Below are 20,717 nucleotides of genomic sequence, written 5' to 3'. Positions count from 1 at the left end.
TGGCCGAGTAGAAGCTTGTTTATTGCACGTTCATAATACACCACAGAAATGTGACTTCAAAGGTTTGCAAATCCAAGCTGCTCACTGCTGATGAATAGCAAGCAACATACACAACTTGCAAATGCTTGGAATGAGCATCCTTGAGAGAACTTACCCAATTCTCCTTGATATTGCATTACCATTACATTCCTCCACCAACATCTTGGATGGTGGTTGGGGTGGGGGTGGTTTAGCATCAACCAGATTAGGTTACCACAAAAACATCATGGCTACTAGGGGTCAGAAGCTGGGTATTTTGCAGCAAAGTGGCTCATCTTCTGGCTCCCAAAATCTCTATTTACAAGGCATAAGTAAGGAGTGTGATGAAATACCATGTCTATTTGTCTGGATGGATACAATTTCAACAACCAATGATGACACCATTCAGGACAACACAATCAGTTTGAAAAGCACCTCATCACTAACCTACACATCCACCATTGGCATTCTGCAACTTGGGCATGGTCTTTTTAGCAGCACCACCTAAACATGTCATCCCTACCACTAAGGATATCATGAGCTCCCAAGTCACACAACATTCAGACTTGGACATATGCTGGTCGTTCCTTATCAGTAGGTCAAATTCCTAGAGTTATCAACGTAACAGAGCTGTGGCTTCTTCACCACAGACTATAACAGTTCAATGTGAGCCACAACCACTTTCTCAAGGACACAGATGGACAACAAATACCAGCCTTTCCAGTAACACCCAAATCTGAAGAATGAATTAAAACTATTTTTGCAGAACCATGTACAGCAATAATGAAATTCAATTGTTTAATACAGAAATTTGAGCTGAGAAAAGTGACACTGCAAGAAAATGCATTATAAAAAATTAAAATTCAAACCCAAGTTTCAACTGACAAAACCTTTTTATTCAAGATAAAAGCTGGTGTAAATAAGGTTTTTTCCAAACTTAGTACAAAGCAAGAAGCAAACACTTTTTTAAAACTGTAAAAAGCAGAACTGTTTTCCCTCTGCCCTACAAATTACCTGCTGTCGAGCATTATCGCAGCTTCGGCTAAGACCGTTCACCCATTATGGGAGAAGAGAAATTAATGCATGAGTCAACTGTTGCTCCCAAATTTACATTAACTACTTTACAAAGATTGATAAAGTGGGTTGCGCTTTACTCTCTGAATTCTAGATTCTGCTCAGCCAAATATTGTTCTGCCTGAAAGGTGCAGTGTATTATATAAATCAATGTTTTGCCAGAGAAGAGATCTGATTTTGCTTTAACAAAAGATGTTTTGCCACCAGTAGTGAACATTACATCTGTAAAAACATGGGTGTTGCACATTTCATCCTGCACAAAGTTACAATGGGTACATGGCTAGAAGAGGCTAAGAGGGCTGTAGCATCTATTCCAGCACACATGCACAATTGTCAGCTATACATGGTACTTTCCAAATTCCTCTTCGGAAAAAATAGCACTTGTGTAAGCTTCCATAATTTCATCCCAGGAATTCTTAGATTTCATTGTACTGAAAATCTTAACTAGATGTTCCAACAAATAGTCATCCCTGCTTCGAATAATTTGAAAAACTTAACTTTAAAAAGATTGTTATACTCATACCTATATATGTACTTATTAAACATTTAAGACAAAGCAGTGAAGCCCTCAAGAAATAAAATTACAAAAGTTGCAATAAAATGCTTTATTGAAACCATGCACATTTCAAATATGTTCCAGGTGTAAAAAAAAATCATGCATCTGTAATGCTGGTCTGCACAAAGATCAACAATCTAAATTAGAATAGTTTACTTTCATTATAAGTGGAGGGATGTGCATATTCAACTGTAAATAATGTGTTCCATACAATATGTGCAACTTTATTTAGAAAAGTCATTTAAGCCTACAAAGCTCTTGACAGCTATTTGTAAGCTTGACAAGATTACATTGCTAATATGTATGGTTTAACTATATATACACCAACCACCATAGATTGGGGTACATAAGCATGACATTAGAAACTTGAGGAAGAATTATACACAATTATAACCTTGCCACCTCCATAAAAGTATTCCTATGCCTGCTGCACACAAAGTCATGCCTTGGAGCTGAATTAGTTTATTCAAACTTTTAAAGTCAAAGTTCAATAGCATTACTTGTATATTTAAAAATTAGAGTTTTGGCACTAAAATAAAGTGCAACTATCAAGATGTTTTGTGACAGTTCTTCAATACCTTGTGCAATGCCCCAGCAATAAAATAGGAAAATAAAATCAAAGCTACCCTCAAATAATACAATTCAAAAAGGTTATTAATAGAAGAAAAAAGTAACTGCCATATTTGCATTTATTGCTCAACAAAATTCAGTAATGAAGGTTTATATACAATCATCCCTATACTGTATTCTACACTAGAAAGAAAAACACCAGTTTGAAAAAATTTGGAGTCTCAAAGTTGCATTTACATGTACAACTATTTTAAGGAAAACATCCAGCTCGAATTCAGCGTTCGTGAGAAGTTTCTTGTTAATCCTTAGAGCCAGATCTAGACCTGGACATCGATCTAGATCGGGATCTAGATACTGATCTAGAATGAGAGTTGGGTGGAGACATGTTTTCTGATCTTGGCTTTGATTTAACTGGTGACATAGGAAGAGGCGCTTCTCTTGATCTTGAGCGGGACTTTGAACGCGAACGAGACATTGATTTAGCATCTCCTTTACCATTCACTTGAGGAGATCTAGATCTGCTGTGAGATTTATTATTCAATTCAGATTTTGATTTGCTTGGAGACCGGGAACGGGAGCCCTTATCAGACATGACTTTGGAGTTACCTCTGGATCTAGATTTCCTTTCTGGAGACTTTGATTTGAACCTGGAATGGTCCTTGCTGTGTGATCTGGAGTCAGAAATACAAAGAAAAGTTATCATTGAATTTGAAAGCATCCATGTCTTTTTGCAAGTCAGACAGCTGTGAAAGATTAGACTAAAATCCAAATTAAAAAGAATACAAATGATTTACAGTAGTTAAATACAAGAGGTAGAGAGTCTGTAAAGTGAAATAGATAGATTAAGGGAGTGGGCAAAAATGTGGCAGATAGAGTATAATGTTTGACAATGTGAACTTGTCCACTTTGGCAGGAAGAATAGAAAAACAGTGTACTATTTAAATGGAAAGAGATTGCAGAACTTGAAGGTACAAAGGGATTTGGGTGTCCTGGTACATGAATCACAAAAACAAAGTTAGTGCAGGTACAGCAAGCAATTAGGAAGGCAAATGGAATGTTGGCATTTATTCCAAGGGGAATGAAATATAAAAGTCGGGAAGTTTTACTGCAGCTTTACAGGGCATTGATAAGACCACATCTGGAATACTGTGTACAGTTTCGGTCTCCTTATTTGAAAAAGATATAATTGTGTTAGAAGCAGTTCAGAGAAGGTTCACTTGACACATTCCTGGGATGGGGGGCTTACCTTATGAATAAAGGTTAGGCCTATATCTATTGGAGTTTACAAGAATGAGAGGTGATCTTACGGAAACATACAAGATCCTGAGGAGACTTGACAAGGTGGATGCTTCCACTTGTGGGAGAGACTAGAACCAGGAGACACAGTTTAAGAATAAGAGGTTTATTGTTTATGGTAGAGGTGAGAATTTTCTTCTCTCAAATGCACAGCAATCAAAACGTGCTTTGCTGAGCTAACTGATATCTACCTTAGCACTGGAATTATTATCCCTCCCCAACGCAACCACTAGCCCCGCCCCCCCCCCCCCCCCTCAATCTTCAGCAAAGCCAAAGAAGGCAGTCACCAAGGGCTCCCAGTTGACTACTTTTCAGCAGTTCTCACTGGACATATAGAAGTACAATACCCAGTAAAGAGAGGATCAAGTTTAGCCCTGAAAGCTACCCCCAACACCACTCAGATTGGCAGGTGTAACATGGAAGGCAAATTTGTACAGTGCATCAGGGATTTTTTCTTAGAGCAATACATTACAGAACCTATCCAGGAACAGGCTATTTTAGATCTAGCAGTGTGTAATGAGGTGGGATTAATAAGAGATATTATAGTTAAGGATCCTCTGGGAGGTAGCGATCACAACATGGTAGAATTTCAAATTCAGTTTGAGGGCGAGCAACTCGGGTCTCAAACCAGTGTCCTAAACTTAAATAAGAGCAATAACTGAAGTATGAAGAAAGTTGTCTAAAGCAGGCTGGGAAAATAGACTAAGGGGAAGGTCAGTGGATGACCAGTGTCAGACATTTAAGCAGATATTTCATAACGCTCAGCAAAAATTTGACCAGGATAAAAAGAAGGACTCAATGAGAAGGATGAACCACCCACGGTTAACAAAGATGGTCAAGGATAGTATCCAATCAAAAACTAAGGCAAACAAAGCAGCGAAAACTAGTGGTAGGCCAGAGAATTGGGAATTTTTCTTAGGAACCTGTAGTGAATGACTAAAAAGCTAATAAAAAGAGGGAGAAAATTGATTATGAAAGTAAATTGACAAGAAATATAAAAACAAACAGCAAGAGCTTCTACGGGTATATAAAAAGAGTGGCTAAACTAAGCATGGGACCCTTGGAGGATGTGACTGGACGGGGAACAGCAAAATGGCAATAATTTAAACCAACATTTTGCATCGGTCTTCACAGTGGAGGACACTATAAATATCAAACGATATCAGATAATCAAGGAGCTAATGGAGGAAAGATCATGTAACAGTCTCTATCAAGAGGGACAAAGTATTTGACAAACTAATGGGACTAAAGGCAGACAAGTCACCAGGGCCTGATGGGCTGCATCCAAGGGCTTTAAAGGAAGTGGCTGCAGGGATAGTACAGCCACTGGTTGAAATATTCCAAAACTCACAGGATGATCCCAGTGGATTGAAAAACTGAGTGACGCCCCTGTTCAAGAAGGGAGGGAGACAAAAAGCAGGATACTATAGGCCAGCCAGCCTAACATTTGTCATTAGGAAAATGCTAGTTCATTATTAAGGAAGAAATAGCAGGACATTTGGAAAAGTTTAATGCAATCAAACAGAGTCAACATGGTTTTGTGAAAGGGAAATCATGTTTGACAAATTTGTTGGAATTCTTTCAGGATATAACAAATGGAGCTGATAAAGGGGAATGGGTAGATGTAATTATTTGGATTTCCAGAAGGCATTCGATAAAGTGCTACATAAAAGGTTATTGCACAAGATAGGAGCTCATGGTGTTGGGGGTAATGGACTGAGGATTGGTTAACACACAGAAGACAGTGTTGGGATTAATGGGTCTTTCTCAGGTTAGAAAGATGGAACTAGTGGAGTGCCACAAGGATCAGTCCTAGGGTTGCAATTATTTACTATCTATATTAATGACTTGGAGGAGGGGGCAGAGTGTAATGTCTCCAAATTTGCTGATGATACAAAAATAGGTGGGAGGGCTGTTATGATGAGAACATAAGGAATCTGCAAGGGGCTATAGAAAAGTTGAGTAAATGGGCAAAAACTTGGCAGATGGAGTTTAACGTAGGAAAGCGTGAGATCATGCATATTGGTAGGAAGGATAGATGTTGAGAAGATGCTTTCACTAGTGGGGGAATCTCAAACTAGGGGACAGAGTTACAGAATAAGGGGACACTCATTTGAAACTGCAATGCAAAGGAATTTCTTCTCAGAGGGTAGTGAATGTCTGGAATTCTCTACTGCAGAGTTGTGGAGGCTAGATCACAAAGTATTTAAAGAGGAGGTGGATAGATTTTTGAAATATCAGGGATTTGAGGGCTATGAAGAGCTGGCATGAAAGAGAAGTTGAGGCCTGGAGCATATCAGCCATGATCTTATTGAATTGCAGGGCAGGCTTGAAGGGCCAAATGGCCTATTCCTGCTCCTATTTCTTAAGTTCTATGTTCACTGCTGCTGACTAATGAGGACTACTTAGATAAGGTCCCAGAGAGTACCTGGCAAGTTACACCCTAGAGTCAATACCCCAGATGAGAGATTAGGCAAAAATGTCATTATTGAGCCTAATGAACTGTTTATGTTATAATTCAAGTAGGGAGGCAGGGGATGCTGGGGAAACACCCGAAGACACCAGGAGTATCAATTATGATACTAGTTAACTGGAGGAAAAACAAGGCTATTTCCATATTCACTTATGTATGTACAAATTGAATGTGTACAAATGAACCTGTACACATCAACTTAAGACAATAACAATTAAGTTCCTAAGCAAAATGTCAAGCTCCAACCACATGCACTGATTCATAGTTAGTTAAGCAAATTAAGAACAGTATAGTGAGGCAGAAAGGCATGCAAGGTATTTTTGTGGCAAACTTCAAGAACTCTTAAAACCACTGTGGTTGATGCTACATTTGGAATGAAGTAAACTTTTTCTGGAAAGATACAAAACAGTAACTTCACAAAGGATGTCTGATACATTAATTCAATTGCAAAATTAAATAAGTACTTTTAAGTATGAACACAATCCCAATTGCTCATAAACACTAATCCTCGAGCTGCTGTAAAAGTAACGTCTTGAACAGTTTAAGGGTAAGTACTGACAGTTAACCACCCAACTCTCCACCTACTGCACCCCAAAGAAAGATGAAAAAGTGAAACGTTCACAAGGTTTAATTTTATAATACAGATGATGGTTTCAAACTGTACGGTGCCCACCATGGAGCCTTCAGCTGCAAAATACAAATTGTTTCCTTAACAGTCATATTCCCTAAACAGGGACAGGTGATGTACTGATCACAACGACACAACTGTGCCAAAATCAAAGTCTACAAAATTCAAAAAGGGGCAACAATTAAGAAAGCAAATGAGACTGGGTTTGTTGGATTTTAACAGCCAGATTGCCAGAGATCAGGGTCTCATGTGACATACCCATTTTATATTGGATTTACCAGAATTCTATTCATGACCCGGTCATCTCTAAAGTACTCCAATTGTACATCACCCCATTATATCAGACTATCTAAATATGTTTTGATTGTAAAAATACTGTGGATGCTGGAAATCTTAAATAAGAACCCAGAATGCTGGAAATACTCAGCAGATCTGACAGTATTTGTGGAGGGAAAAACAGAATTAACTTTTCGGCTCCTGACCTTTCATCAGAAACCGGTTTCTACTGTTTATAAAAATAAATTGAAAGAACAAGTTCTGTAAAGATAAAAGTGCGATAGATCTGACATATATGATACAGAATTTGCCTTCCAAAAACAAAATCTGCCTTACACAGTCATTCAATAATTAACTTACCGAGAACGTGACCTGCTCTTTGAGGCACTACCAGATCTGCTTCGACTGCTCCTACGACTTCTGCTGCGAGAATGACGACGACTTCGAGACCTAGATCTGTGAATTAAAATATTACTCAAAAGCGATATGGCTACAATAACTGGGCTGTCTTTCTCTTTGTCAGTTATTTTATGTTGAAATATGCGCCTCAGCTCAAGCTTCTCAATAATCATATTTTCTACTGGAGGACAGTATGTTTTGTAAAAATATCATCCCCAGCTTTATGATACCCAGATCAGTTTAAACACATTGGAAAAGGAAGGTCACAACATGCTGTTGAAGCACATAGATCTTGCAGGCCAAAGTTAAATTTGTGCTCTTATGTCAAGCCTGTCAAATCACAACTGGGGGACAGCATCACTATTGGCTTCAAGTGCCCAAGCAAAAGGATACATTTTGGGACAGGTAACACAGCAAATTCTTTGCCGTTTAATATTACTTATTAGTTCATGTGGATATCCAGCAAGAACAAGGTTATACCACTGAGAAGAAAAGGTTCCCAATGGCTGGCACAAGCCATTGAAACAACATCCAAAGCTGGGAGACAAAAATCTTGAAAGCGCAGAGAGAAATGATTTGCAATAATATAGTGACTTCCATCATGACCTTAATTTTGAAAGTGCTCTACTCTCAATTCCAGTGACTGATCTCTTGAAAAGTCCTTTCAGTTGTTCTACCATGTTAAACCACACTGTATAGATAGCATTGCTGTACAGAATGTCTATTGGATTTTATAAACTGATTCTAAAGGAGTTACTAAAATCTCCATGAGACAAACTAATTATCAAAGATGCAGATACTTGCAACTTTACAAGAAGATTTACTTCTGAACATGCTTGCTTTAAAAAGAGTACTCACCGTGACCGACTTCCAGAGGAAGAACGTCGATTGCGGGGCCGGTCTTCAACTAATCGAATCTTTCTCGCATTAATTTCAGTGCCATCCAGCTTGTCCAAAGCCCGTTTCATATCAGAGTAAGACCTGAATTCAATAACTCCTTCATTCATACGCTGCTTATGAGCATCTGCATAGGTCACTTCTCCTGCTTGTCTCATGAAATCCTTCAGAAGTGGAAATAAAAAGGCAGTCAGCAAAAAATGAAACTTCAATGTTAAATATTATCCAGAAAATCATCCGTAGTCTCAACATCTACTTTTAGATCTTGCCAGCTGCAACGACTTGAAAGATTTTCAACGATGAGCCTGAACTCTGTTCGGACAGGTGGTCCATATTTCTCCCGTCCATTTCTTCGATATCCATAGCCGCCACCACCGCCTTAAGAGGTTTAACAGAAAGTCAGTAATCATTTAATTTATGACAAATCTGTAATATTTTAAATGAAAATGTAAATTGATTAGAATATTAAGTAAACTCAGTTAATAATTACAATTTCAGATTGCATTTACACTAAATGCTACAATTATGTTACCATGCATGTCTGCATATATTTTGCCAAATATTAAAACTAAATATTACATTATGTACTTACATTCTAGCAGATTTTAGAAGTTTGGTACAACACACATATGGTAACAGGCACCTAGTTCAGATTAACCAGTAATGTCTAACCCTTGGCATCCTCATCACCCAGGGTCTAATGGCAAAGGCAGCTGTCGTCATGGCTTCCATTAGGTCAGCCAAACGCCAAAGGCTACATATTGTAAGGTAAAGCCAAGGTCAATCGGAACGGGCAGACATCTTAGCCTCACTGGATTCTTTCAATTAAAAGATCAAGGTCTCGTTAACAAGGTTTGGATGAACACTTCCATTGTTACACAATTTAAACAACAAAAATGCCATTAGAAATTTTTAAAAGCAAATTCAAAAGTTAAACGTAAAGTTATGTTGAGCAAGGTATTAAACCACTCACTGCGACCGCCACCACCACCATAACCACCGCCATAGCTCCCATCACGACGTGGTCCTCGTGCATGCTCCACAATTATACGCTCGCCACAAAGCTCTTTCCCATTCAGTTCATAAACTGCATCATCTGCATCACGTGCATCTTCAAACTCAACAAATCCATAACTGAAGGAAAACGAATCAATTAAAACATTGTACAATACTCTTGCATGGCTCACATGATGAACAGTTTACATAAGGGTCTATATCTATTAGCAATTCCTGTACCCTTAAAATGGACTTCAGCTGATAGTTAAATGGCTTCTACAGGTTGATTTAACATAAGGAAAACGAATGAGCAGAAAGGGGACAGAAGGACAAACGCTACTAGGTTTATTTTAAGTGCAACTTAGAAAGTCAGTGAACTAAGGCCAAAAGGTGAGAAAGTTGCAAACTTCAAATTCGTAATTTTTAAAGTGATTTCTTCTTAGAATTATTAAAGCCAGCGTTAGCTCTCTGACAAGAGAATCGCTTAGTCCTATTTCCTGCCCATTCCTCAAACCCACGTGTCTATCAAATATCCTCTGCCCTTTTAGAAACCAACATGGGTCCTGCTTTCCCACCATTTTTGGTAGGATATTTCATAATTCAACACTGCAGATAATTTTTTCCCCAGGCATTCTCTTATTATTTTGACAACTGGCATCTAACTTAAAATTTGTGCCCTTTAATTATTGAGTCAAAGCAAGTGAAAACAATTTTCCCTTTATTCCAAAACCATCATTATGCATATGCTACAATTTCGATGTTCAGACTACCTTTTTGGCACTTCAGATCAAAACTGCAAGTTTGAGATCAGTGTGGTTCTGTCCAACTATTTCCATAACCTCAGGTATTGCCTCAGATGATGGTGGCGCAGTGGCAATGTCACTGGACTAGTAATCCAGAAGCCCAGGCTAATGTTCTGGTACCAAGGGTTCAAATCCCACCATGGCAGTTGATGGGATTTAAATTCAATTAATGATCTGGAATTGAAAAGCTACCATGAAATCATTGTAAAAAAAAAACCCATCGGGCTCCCTAATTCCCTTTAGGGAAGGAAATCTGCTATCCACTCGATTCAAGGGGGATGGTGGCCTTGCCAGTGAGGCCCACATCCCAAGAAAGAATAAATTTTAAAACTGGTGAAATACTAAACACAGTGGGTGATTCTGGCCACAATTTGCAAAAGAAACCTTGGGTAACAGTTTTAACTGAATGTAAATAGTGACCAATCTACAATGGAATTGATAATTATGCCTGCCAAAATCCACATGGAAGTGCAGACGCCTAAAAGATAGAAGTTTAATAATGGACAAATATATTATGAAAAACAGTGTTCACAGGCATCGAGTTGAGTGCAAAAATAATTACTCCATATTTCAGAACAAAAATAGCACCACACTAAATTAGGATGAAGGAGGTAAGGAGGTTATGTTGTATTTGCTTGGGAATACATCAAGTGCAATTTTCAATATTAAGTAAATGCAAACGCCTTTCATGATTAAAGTAGAGCAGGAGTGGGAGTGGGAGAAACCCCCGAGCCTTATGCAGGATTTAAAAACCAGGGTTTGACCTCCTCAACCCCACCCCTTGCTCTCTCCCCCTCCCCGTACCCCATCTTGCCCTCACCCACACTACCCCACCAAGCCCCTCGCTCTCCCCACCAACCCCCCACTCGCTCTCCTGACACCCCCTCCGTGCCCTCCCGACACAGACCCCCTCCTTGCCCTGCCCCGACACTTCCCCCCCCTCCTTGCCCTGCCCCGACACTTCCCCCCCCCCTCCTTGCCCTGCCCCGACAATTCCCCCCCACTCCTTGCCCTGCCCCGACAATTCCCCCCCTCCTTGCCCTGCCCCGACAATTCCCCCCCTCCTTGCCCTGCCCCGACAATTCCCCCCCTCCTTGCCCTGCCCCGACAATTCCCCCCCTCCTTGCCCTGCCCCGACAATTCCCCCCACTCCTTGCCCTGCCCCGACAATTCCCCCCACTCCTTGCCCTGCCCCGACAATTCCCCCCCTCCTTGCCCTGCCCCGACAATTCCCCCCCCTCCTTGCCCTGCCCCGACAATTCCCCCCCCTCCTTGCCCTGCCCCGACAATTCCCCCCCCCCTTGCCCTCCCCCGACACTTCCCCCCCACTCCTTGCCCTCCCCCGACACATACCCCCTCCTTGCCCTCCCCCGACACATACCCCCTCCTTGCCCTCCCCTGACACATACCCCCCTCCTTGCCCTCCCCCGACACATACCCCCCTCCGTGCCCTCCCCCCGACACATTCCCCCTCCGTGCCCACCCCCGACACACCACGCCTCCATGTCCTCCCCTGATACAACCCCCCTCCTTGCCCTCCCCTGACACATCCCCCCTAATTGCCCTCCCCGACACATCCCCCCTCCTTGCCCACCCCGCTCTCTGCCCACCCACCTGCCGCTGTGTCCCCAACCCTCCTTTCCCTCCCCACCCCCCCACCCCGTGCCCTCTCGGCAACTCCCACTCTCCCCTCCTCCTGGCTCTCTCCCAAACCCCCCTCCACAAACCCCACCTCGCTCTTCCTCTCCACAGCCCCCTCCTCGCTCTTCCTCTCCACAGCCCCCTCCTCACTCTCTCCCCATCCCCCTTCCCCTCCCTCTCTCCCATCCCCACCCTCTCCTCCACCCCCCGCCTCCTTGTTCTCGTCCATCCCCGCCCCCACCTCGCTCTCCCTCCTCCCCCACCCCCTACTCCCTCTCTCCCCACCCTCTCCCTGCCCCATTCCCTCCTCCCACTCTCCACACCCCACCCCTTCCTCCCCCTCCCAACCTCCTCCCTACCCCCTGCTCTCCCCATCCCCCTCCTTGCCATCTCACCACCTCCCACTCTCCTTGCTCTCCCCACCCCCCTCCTCCTTGCTCTCTCCCTCTCCCCACCCCCGCTACACACGCTCTCCCCAAAACACTTCCCCGCTCTTCCACTCCACAGCCCCCTCCTCGCTTTCCCCTTCTCCTCCTTGCAGTCTCTCCCCTATCCCACTTCCCTTCCTCCATCTCCTCAACCACGCCTCCCTTCCTCCCTCTCTCCACTCCCCCCTCACGTCCCCACCCCCTCTTCCCTTCCCACCTCCTCCTTGTTCTCTCCCCTCCCCCCCACCTCGCTCTCCCTCCCTTCCCCAGCCCCTCCTCTCCCCACAACCCCCTTCCCCCTCGCTCCCTCTCCCTTCTCACTTTCCTTCCCTCCCCCTCGACACCCGTCTCCTTGCCCTCGCGACACATCCTGCCTCCTTGCCCTCCCCTGACACCCCACTTGTTGCCCGCCCCGCGCTCTCCCCACCCCACACGTCCCGCTGTGTCCCCAAACCCCTCCTTGCCCCTCCCCATCCTTGCCCTCTCGCCACCTCCCGCTCTCCTTGTGCTCTCCCTCTCCCCACCCCTGCTGCACACTCTCCCCAAAAAACCTCCCCGCTCTTCCACTCCACAGCCCCCCTCCTCCTTGCACTCTCTCCCCTAGCCCCCTTCCCTTCCTCCATCTCTCCTCCTCCCTCTCCCCCGTCCCCACCCCCTCACCCTTCCCGCCTCCTTTGTTCTCTCCCCACCCCACCACCTTCCTTCCTCCCTCCACCCCTCCCTGCCCGCTCTCCTCTCGCACCGCCTCCTCCTCTCTCTGCCCCAGCCCCCTCACTCCACCCCAACCCCTCCTCTGGCTGTGTCCCCTCTCGCTCCCCCTCCCCCACTCGCTCGCTCTCTGTCCCCCCTCCCCCACTCGCTCTCTCCGTCGCCCCCCTCCCCCACTCGCTCTCTCCGTCGCCCCCCACCCCACTCGCTCTCTACGTCGCCCCCCTCCCCCACTCGCCCTCTCCGTCGCCCCCTCCCCCACTCGCCCTCTCCGTCGCCCCCCTCCCCCACTCGCCCTCTCCGTCGCCCCCCTCCCCCACTCGCCCTCTCCGTCGCCCCCCTCCCCCACTCGCCCTCTCCGTCGCCCCCCTCCCCCACTCGCCCTCTCCGTCGCCCCCTCCCCCACTCGCCCTCTCCGTCGCCCCCTCCCCCACTCGCCCTCTCCGTCGCCCCCTCCCCCACTCGCCCTCTCCGTCGCCCCCTCCCCCACTCGCCCTCTCCGTCGCCCCCTCCCCCACTCGCCCTCTCCGTCGCCCCCTCCCCCACTCGCCCTCTCCGTCGCCCCCTCCCCCACTCGCCCTCTCCGTCGCCCCCTCCCCCACTCGCCCTCTCCGTCGCCCCCTCCCCCACTCGCCCTCTCCGTCGCCCCCTCCCCCACTCGCCCTCTCCGTCGCCCCCTCCCCCACTCGCCCTCTCCGTCGCCCCCTCCCCCACTCGCTCTATCCGTCGCCCCCTCCCCCACTCGCTCTCTCCGTCGCCCCCTCCCCCACTCGCTCTCTCCGTCGCCCCCTCCCCCACTCGCTCTCTCTCCCCTCCCTGGTCTCTCCATTCCACACCCCTTCCCCATTCTCCACTCTCTCCCCACCACCCCGCTCCTTGCGCTCTCTCCCCACCACCCCGCTCCTTGCGCTCTCTCCCTCCACCCCGCTCCTTGCGCTCTCTCCCTCCACCCCGCTCCTTGCGCTCTCTCCCTCCACCCCGCTCCTTGCGCTCTCTCCCTCCACCCCGCTCCTTGCGCTCTCTCCCTCCACCCCGCTCCTTGCGCTCTCTCCCTCCACCCCGCTCCTTGCGCTCTCTCCCTCCACCCCGCTCCTTGCGCTCTCTCCCTCCACCCCGCTCCTTGCGCTCTCTCCCTCCACCCCGCTCCTTGCGCTCTCTCCCTCCACCCCGCTCCTTGCGCTCTCTCCCTCCACCCCGCTCCTTGCGCTCTCTCCCTCCACCCCGCTCCTTGCGCTCTCTCCCTCCACCCCGCTCCTTGCGCTCTCTCCCTCCACCCCGCTCCTTGCGCTCTCTCCCTCCACCCCGCTCCTTGCGCTCTCTCCCTCCACCCCGCTCCTTGCGCTCTCTCCCTCCACCCCGCTCCTTGCGCTCTCTCCCTCCACCCCGCTCCTTGCGCTCTCTCCCTCCACCCCGCTCCTTGCGCTCTCTCTCTCCACCCCGCTCCTCGCACTCTCTCCCTCTCCACCCCGCTCCTTGCGCTCTCTCCCTCCACCCCGCTCCTTGCGCTCTCTCCCTCCACCCCGCTCCTTGCGCTCTCTCCCTCCACCCCGCTCCTTGCGCTCTCTCCCTCCACCCCGCTCCTTGCGCTCTCTCCCTCCACCCCGCTCCTTGCGCTCTCCCCCTCCACCCCGCTCCTTGCGCTCTCCCCCTCCACCCCGCTCCTTGCGCTCTCCCCCTCCACCCCGCTCCTTGCGCTCTCTCCCTCCACCCCGCTCCTTCCGCTCTCTCCCTCCACCCCGCTCCTTGCGCTCTCCCCCTCCACCCCGCTCCTTGCGCTCTCTCCCTCCACCCCGCTCCTTGCGCTCTCTCCCTCCACCCCGCTCCTTGCGCTCTCTCCCTCCACCCCGCTCCTTGCCGCTCTCTCCCTCCACCCCGCTCCTTGCCGCTCTCTCCCTCCACCCCGCTCCTTGCCGCTCTCTCCCTCCACCCCGCTCCTTGCGCTCTCTCCCTCCACCCCGCTCCTTGCGCTCTCTCCCCTCCACCCCGCTCCTTGCGCTCTCTCCCTCCACCCCGCTCCTTGCGCTCTCTCCCTCCACCCCGCTCCTTGCGCTCTCTCCCTCCACCCCGCTCCTTGCGCTCTCTCCCTCCACCCCGCTCCTTGCGCTCTCTCCCTCCACCCCGCTCCTTGCGCTCTCTCCCTCCACCCCGCTCCTTGCGCTCTCTCCCTCCACCCCGCTCCTTGCGCTCTCTCCCTCCACCCCGCTCCTTGCGCTCTCTCCCTCCACCCCGCTCCTTGCGCTCTCTCCCTCCACCCCGCTCCTTGCGCTCTCTCCCTCCACCCCGCTCCTTGCGCTCTCTCCCTCCACCCCGCTCCTTGCGCTCTCTCCCTCCACCCCGCTCCTTGCGCTCTCTCCCTCCACCCCGCTCCTTGCGCTCTCTCCCTCCACCCCGCTCCTTGCGCTCTCTCCCTCCACCCCGCTCCTTGCGCTCTCTCCCTCCACCCCGCTCCTTGCGCTCTCTCCCTCCACCCCGCTCCTTGCGCTCTCTCCCTCCACCCCGCTCCTTGCGCTCTCTCCCTCCACCCCGCTCCTTGCGCTCTCTCCCTCCACCCCGCTCCTTGCGCTCTCTCCCTCCACCCCGCTCCTTGCGCTCTCTCCCTCCACCCCGCTCCTTGCGCTCTCTCCCTCCACCCCGCTCCTTGCGCTCTCTCCCTCCACCCCGCTCCTTGCGCTCTCTCCCTCCACCCCGCTCCTTGCGCTCTCTCCCTCCACCCCGCTCCTTGCGCTCTCTCCCTCCACCCCGCTCCTTGCGCTCTCTCCCTCCACCCCCGCTCCTTGCGCTCTCTCCCCTCCACCCCGCTCCTTGCGCTCTCCCCCTCCACCCCGCTCCTTGCGCTCTCCCCCTCCACCCCGCTCCTTGCGCTCTCTCCCCTCCACCCCGCTCCTTCCGCTCTCTCCCTCCACCCCGCTCCTTCCGCTCTCTCCCTCCACCCCGCTCCTTGCGCTCTCCCCCTCCACCCCGCTCCTTGCGCTCTCCCCCTCCACCCCGCTCCTTGCGCTCTCTCCCCTCCACCCCGCTCCTTGCGCTCTCCCCCTCCACCCCGCTCCTTGCGCTCTCTCCCTCCACCCCGCTCCTTGCGCTCTCTCCCTCCACCCCGCTCCTTGCGCTCTCTCCCTCCACCCCGCTCCTTGCGCTCTCTCCCTCCACCCCGCTCCTTGCGCTCTCTCCCTCCACCCCGCTCCTTGCGCTCTCTCCCTCCACCCCGCTCCTGGCGCTCTCTCCCTCCACCCCGCTCCTGGCGCTCTCTCCCTCCACCCCGCTCCTTGCGCTCTCTCCCTCCACCCCGCTCCTTGCGCTCTCTCCCTCCACCCCGCTCCTTGCGCTCTCTCCCTCCGCCCCGCTCCTTGCGCTCTCTCCCTCCGCCCCGCTCCTTGCGCTCTCTCCCTCCGCCCCGCTCCTTGCGCTCTCTCCCTCCGCCCCGCTCCTTGCGCTCTCTCCCTCCGCCCCGCTCCTTGCGCTCTCTCCCTCCGCCCCGCTCCTTGCGCTCTCTCCCTCCGCCCCGCTCCTTGCGCTCTCTCCCTCCGCCCCGCTCCTTGCGCTCTCTCCCTCCGCCCCGCTCCTTGCGCTCTCTCCCTCCGCCCCGCTCCTTGCGCTCTCTCCCTCCGCCCCGCTCCTTGCGCTCTCTCCCTCCGCCCCGCTCCTTGCGCTCTCTCCCTCCGCCCCGCTCCTTGCGCTCTCTCCCTCCGCCCCGCTCCTTGCGCTCTCTCCCTCCACCCCGCTCCTTGCGCTCTCTCCCTCCACCCCGCTCCTGGCGCTCTCTCCCTCCACCCCGCTCCTGGCGCTCTCTCCCTCCACCCCGCTCCTTGCGCTCTCTCCCCGCACACCCCCCCACCCTTGCGCTCTCTACCCGCACACCCCCCCACCCTTGCTCTCTCTCCCCGCACGCCCCCCCACCCTTGCTCTCGCTCCCCGCACGCCGCCCCCACCCTTGCTCTCGCTCCCCGCACGCCGCCCCCACCCTTGCTCTCTCTCCCCGCACGCCCACCCCACCCTTGCTCTCTCTCCCCGCACGCCCACCCCACCCTTGCTCTCTCTCCCCGCACACCCCCCACCCTTGCTCTCTCTCCCCGCACACCCCCCCACCCTTGCTCTCTCCCCGCACACCCCCCCACCCTTGCTCTCTCTCCCCGCACACCCCCCCCACCCTTGCTCTCTCCCCCCGCACATCCCCCCACCCTGACTCTCCCCCCCCACCCTTGCTCTCCCCCCCCCACACACCCCCCCCACCCTTGCTCTCTCCCCCCACACACCCCCCCCACCCTTGCTCTCTCCCCCCTCACACCCCCCCCACCCTTGCTCTCTCCCCCCACACACCCCCCCCACCCTTGCTCTCTCCCCCCACACACCCCCCCCACCCTTGCTCTCTCCCCCCACACTTGCTCTCTCCCCCCACACACCCCCCCCACCCTTGCTCTCTCCCCCCACACACCCCCCCCCACCCTTGCTCTCTCCCCCCACACTTGCTCTCTCCCCCCACACACCCCCCCCCACCCTTGCTCTCTCCCCCCACACACCCCCCCACCCTTGCTCTCTCCCCCCACACACCCCCCCACCCTTGCTCTCTCCCCCCACACACCCCCCCCACCCTTGCTCTCTCCCCCCACACACCCCCCCACCCTTGCTCTCTCCCCCCACACACCCCCCCCACCCTTGCTCTCTCTCCCCACACACCCCCCCCCACCCTTGCTCTCTCTCCCCACACACCCCCCCCCACCCTTGCTCTCTCTCCCCACACCCACACCCCCCCCCCGAATCCTCCACCTCCTGCCGCCATTTTATCCCCCAAACCACGCGGCGCCCCCTCCCCCCTTCACTCAGCAAAGCGAGGTGAAGGGAGGTCGGGGGACTCCCAACCGGCTCATTACCAGCTCCCGCCAACCACGGAGGGCAAGGGGAGAAAGGGGAAAAGCTGCACCGTGTGGAGCGAATGGGAGTGAAGTGAAACGGGAGCCGGCTCTGGAGGGTGAGCCGAGCCGGGCTGGGCTCCCATTCGGTCCCCGGCCGCCTGCCCGCCGTGCATCCCTCACCCATTCTTCAGATCCACCTCCAGCAGCTTCCCGTAACCCTTGAAGAACCTCTCCAGGTCCTTCTCGCGAACTTGGTAGCTCAGCCTCCCGACGTAAACACGCGGCATCGTTTCTATTGATTGATTTTATTTATTTTTCCCCCCCCCACACACCACCAAAATCCAAACCGCCGCCGCCGCCGCTTTATTTCTCTTTGTGCTTCGCCAGTGACGTGGAACCCAGGCCGGCTCCGCCTCTCCGTAGAGAACCTCGCCGTAAACGTCACCGATAGTTGCGCCTCACCTCACGGCACGTCATCGGTTTGTGCGCGCTCTGCCTTCTGGGTAATGTAGTTCTTTCTAACACGTTGCTCTGCTTTTGGTGAAGGCAAGCAGCATTGCACTTGCACTTCCCCCAATTTAGTCTACGGCATTCGCTGCTCCCAATGCGGTTTCCTCTGCACTGCAGAGACCAAAGGCAGACTGGGTGACCGCTTTGCGGAGCACCTTCGGTCTGTCTGCAAGCATGACCTAGACCTCCCTGTTGCTTAAAAGCAAAAAAACTGCGGATGCTGGAAATCCAAAACGAAAACAGAATTACCTGGAAAAACTCAGCAGGTCTGGCAGCATCGGCGGAGAAGAAAAGAGTTGACGTTTCGAGTCCTCATGACCCTTCAACAGAACTTGAGTGAGTCCAAGAAAGAGTTGAAATATAAGCTGGTTTAAGGTGTGTGTGGGGGGAGAGAGAGAGAAGTGGAGGGGGTTCGTGTGGTTGTAGGGACAAACAAGCAGTGATAGAAGCAGATCATCAAAAGATGTCACAGACAACAGAACAAAAGAACACATGGGTGTTAAAGTTGGTGATATTATCTAAATGAATGTGCTAATTAAGAATGGATGGTAGGGCACTCAAGTTATAGCTCTAGTGGGGGTGGGGGGAGCATAAAAGATTTAAAAATATTTTAAAATAATGGAAATAGGTGGGAAAAGAAAAATCTGTATAATTTATTGGAAAAAAACAAAAGGGGGAAACAGAAAGGGGGTGGGGATGGGGGAGGGAGCTCAAGACCTAAAGTTGTTGAATTCAATATTCAGTCCAGAAGGCTGTAAAGTGCCTAGTCGGAAGATGAGGTGTTGTTCCTCCAGTTTGCGTTGGGCTTCACTGGAACAATGCAGCAAGCCAAGGACAGACACGTGGGCAAGAGAGCAGGGTGGAGTGTTAAAATGGCAAGCAACAGGGATGTTTGGGTCATTCTTGCGGACAGACCGCTTCTGCAAAGCGGTCGCCCAGTTTACGTTTGGTCTCCAATGTAGAGGAGACCACATTGGGAGCAACGAATGCAGTAGACTAAGTTGGGGGAAATGCAAGTGAAATGCTGCTTCACTTGAAAGGAGTGTTTGGGCCCTTGGACGGTGAGGAGAGAGGAAGTGAAGGGGCAGGTGTTGCATCTTTTGCGTGGGCATGGGGTGGTGCCATAGGAGGGGGTGAGGAGTAGGGGGTGATGGAGGAGTGGACCAGGGTGTCCCGGAGGGAACGATCCCTACAGAATGCCGACAGGGGGGGTGAAGGGAAGATGTGTTTGGTAGTGGCATCATGCTGGAGTGGGCGGAAATGGCGGAGGATGATCCTTTGAATGCGGAGGCTGGTGGGGTGATAAGTGAGGACAAGGGGGACCCTATCATGTTTCTGGGAGGGAGGAGAAGGCATGAGGGCGGATGCGTGGGAGCTGGGCCGGACACAGTTGAGGGCCTGTCAACGACCGTGGGTGGTAAACCTCGCTTAAGGAAGAAGGAGGACATGTCAGAGGAACTGTTTTTGAAGGTAGCATCATCGGAACAGATGCGACGGAGGCGAAGGAACTGAGAGAATGGGATGGAGTCCTTACAGGAAGCAGGGTGTGAGGAGCTGTAGTCGAGGTAGCTGTGGGAGTCGGTGGGTTTGTAATGGATATTGGTGGCCAGTCTATCACCAGAGATTGAGACAGAGGCTCCCTGTTGCTTGCCATTTAAACATACCACCCTGCTCTCATGCCCACATGCCCGTCCTTGGCCTGCTGCAATGTTCCAGTGAAGCTCAACGCAAGCTGGAGGAACAGCACCTCATCTTCCGGACTGAATATTCAGTTCAACAATTTTAGATCATGAACTCTCTCCTCTATCCCCACCTCTTTTCCGATCCCCCTTTTTTCCAATAATTTATATAGATTTTTTTTTCCCACCTATTTCCATTATTTTTAAATGTATTTCCAATCATTGTTTTATCTCTACCTTTTAGCCTATTTCGATCCCTTCCCCCCACCCCACCCCCCACTAGGGCTATCTGTACCTTGCTCGTCCTGCTTTGTACCCTTAATGTCACCTATTCGCACATTCCTTAGATAATATCACCACCTTCAACACCCCTTTATCCTTTTGTCTATGACATCTTTTGGATATCTCCACCTGGCCCTCTATCCAGCTCTACGTGTCCCACCCCCCCTTAAACTAGCTTATATTTCACTTTTCTATTTTTCCTTAGTTCTGTTGAAGAGTTATATGGACTCGAAACATTAACTGTGTTCCTCTCCATAGATGCTGTCAGACCTGCTGAGTTTTTTCCAGGTATTTTTATTTTGTTTTGGATTTCCAGCATCCGCAGTTTTTTGCTTTTAAAATACTGCAGATGCTGGAAATCTGCAACAAAAACAAAAAAATGCTGGGGAAAAATCAGCAGGTCTGACAGCATCTCTGGAGAGAAAGACAGAGTTAACGTTTTGAGTCCCTATGACTCTTCTTCAGAGCTCTGCTTTTGGGACTGCAGCTACACTAAGTCCCCATTTAAAGTCATGGTTGGGATCCGGAAAATCGGACTTTAGGTGAAACAACTTTGTGAACCATTGGTTCTCATCGGAATCAATGGCAAAGTTGGAGTTAGGTTCCTTCGGACATTTCTTGTCTAGAAAAACCAAT

At 50.7% G+C, this 20,717-nt stretch overlaps 1 protein-coding gene across 1 annotated transcript; it reads right to left on the bottom strand.

The window, feature by feature from the left end:
• Nucleotides 1-892: 892 nt before the first annotated feature.
• Nucleotides 893-17,936, bottom strand: LOC121287349 (serine/arginine-rich splicing factor 6-like). Its single transcript, XM_041205140.1, has 6 exons — nt 17,791-17,936; nt 9,161-9,321; nt 8,444-8,565; nt 8,149-8,351; nt 7,252-7,347; nt 893-2,889 (listed from the first exon to the last, which is right to left on the bottom strand). The coding sequence occupies exons 1-6, from the start codon at nt 17,895-17,897 to the stop codon at nt 2,517-2,519; spliced, it is 1,062 nt and encodes a 353-aa protein (XP_041061074.1). The 5' UTR covers nt 17,898-17,936; the 3' UTR covers nt 893-2,516.
• Nucleotides 17,937-20,717: the final 2,781 nt, after the last annotated feature.

This window comes from Carcharodon carcharias, chromosome 14 (assembly GCF_017639515.1).
Source record: "Carcharodon carcharias isolate sCarCar2 chromosome 14, sCarCar2.pri, whole genome shotgun sequence".
NCBI classification, from domain to species: Eukaryota; Metazoa; Chordata; class Chondrichthyes; order Lamniformes; family Lamnidae; genus Carcharodon; species Carcharodon carcharias.
Note: the sequence above shows the minus strand (reverse complement) of the source record. Positions and strands in the feature narration are given on the sequence as shown.

What these genes read in the sequence shown, in the direction of transcription:
- LOC121287349 (XM_041205140.1), bottom strand. Translation starts at nt 17,897, where the DNA reads ATGCCGCGTGTTTACGTCGGGAGGCTGAGCTACCAAGTTCGCGAGAAG. An exon ending in GAGGTGGATCTGAAGAATGG is followed by an intron (nt 9,322 to 17,790) that starts GTGAGGGATGCA and finishes GTTTTCCTTCAG; the next exon opens with TTATGGATTTGTTGAGTTTG. An exon ending in AAGAGCAGGTCACGTTCTCG is followed by an intron (nt 2,890 to 7,251) that starts GTAAGTTAATTA and finishes TTCTGACTCCAG; the next exon opens with ATCACACAGCAAGGACCATT.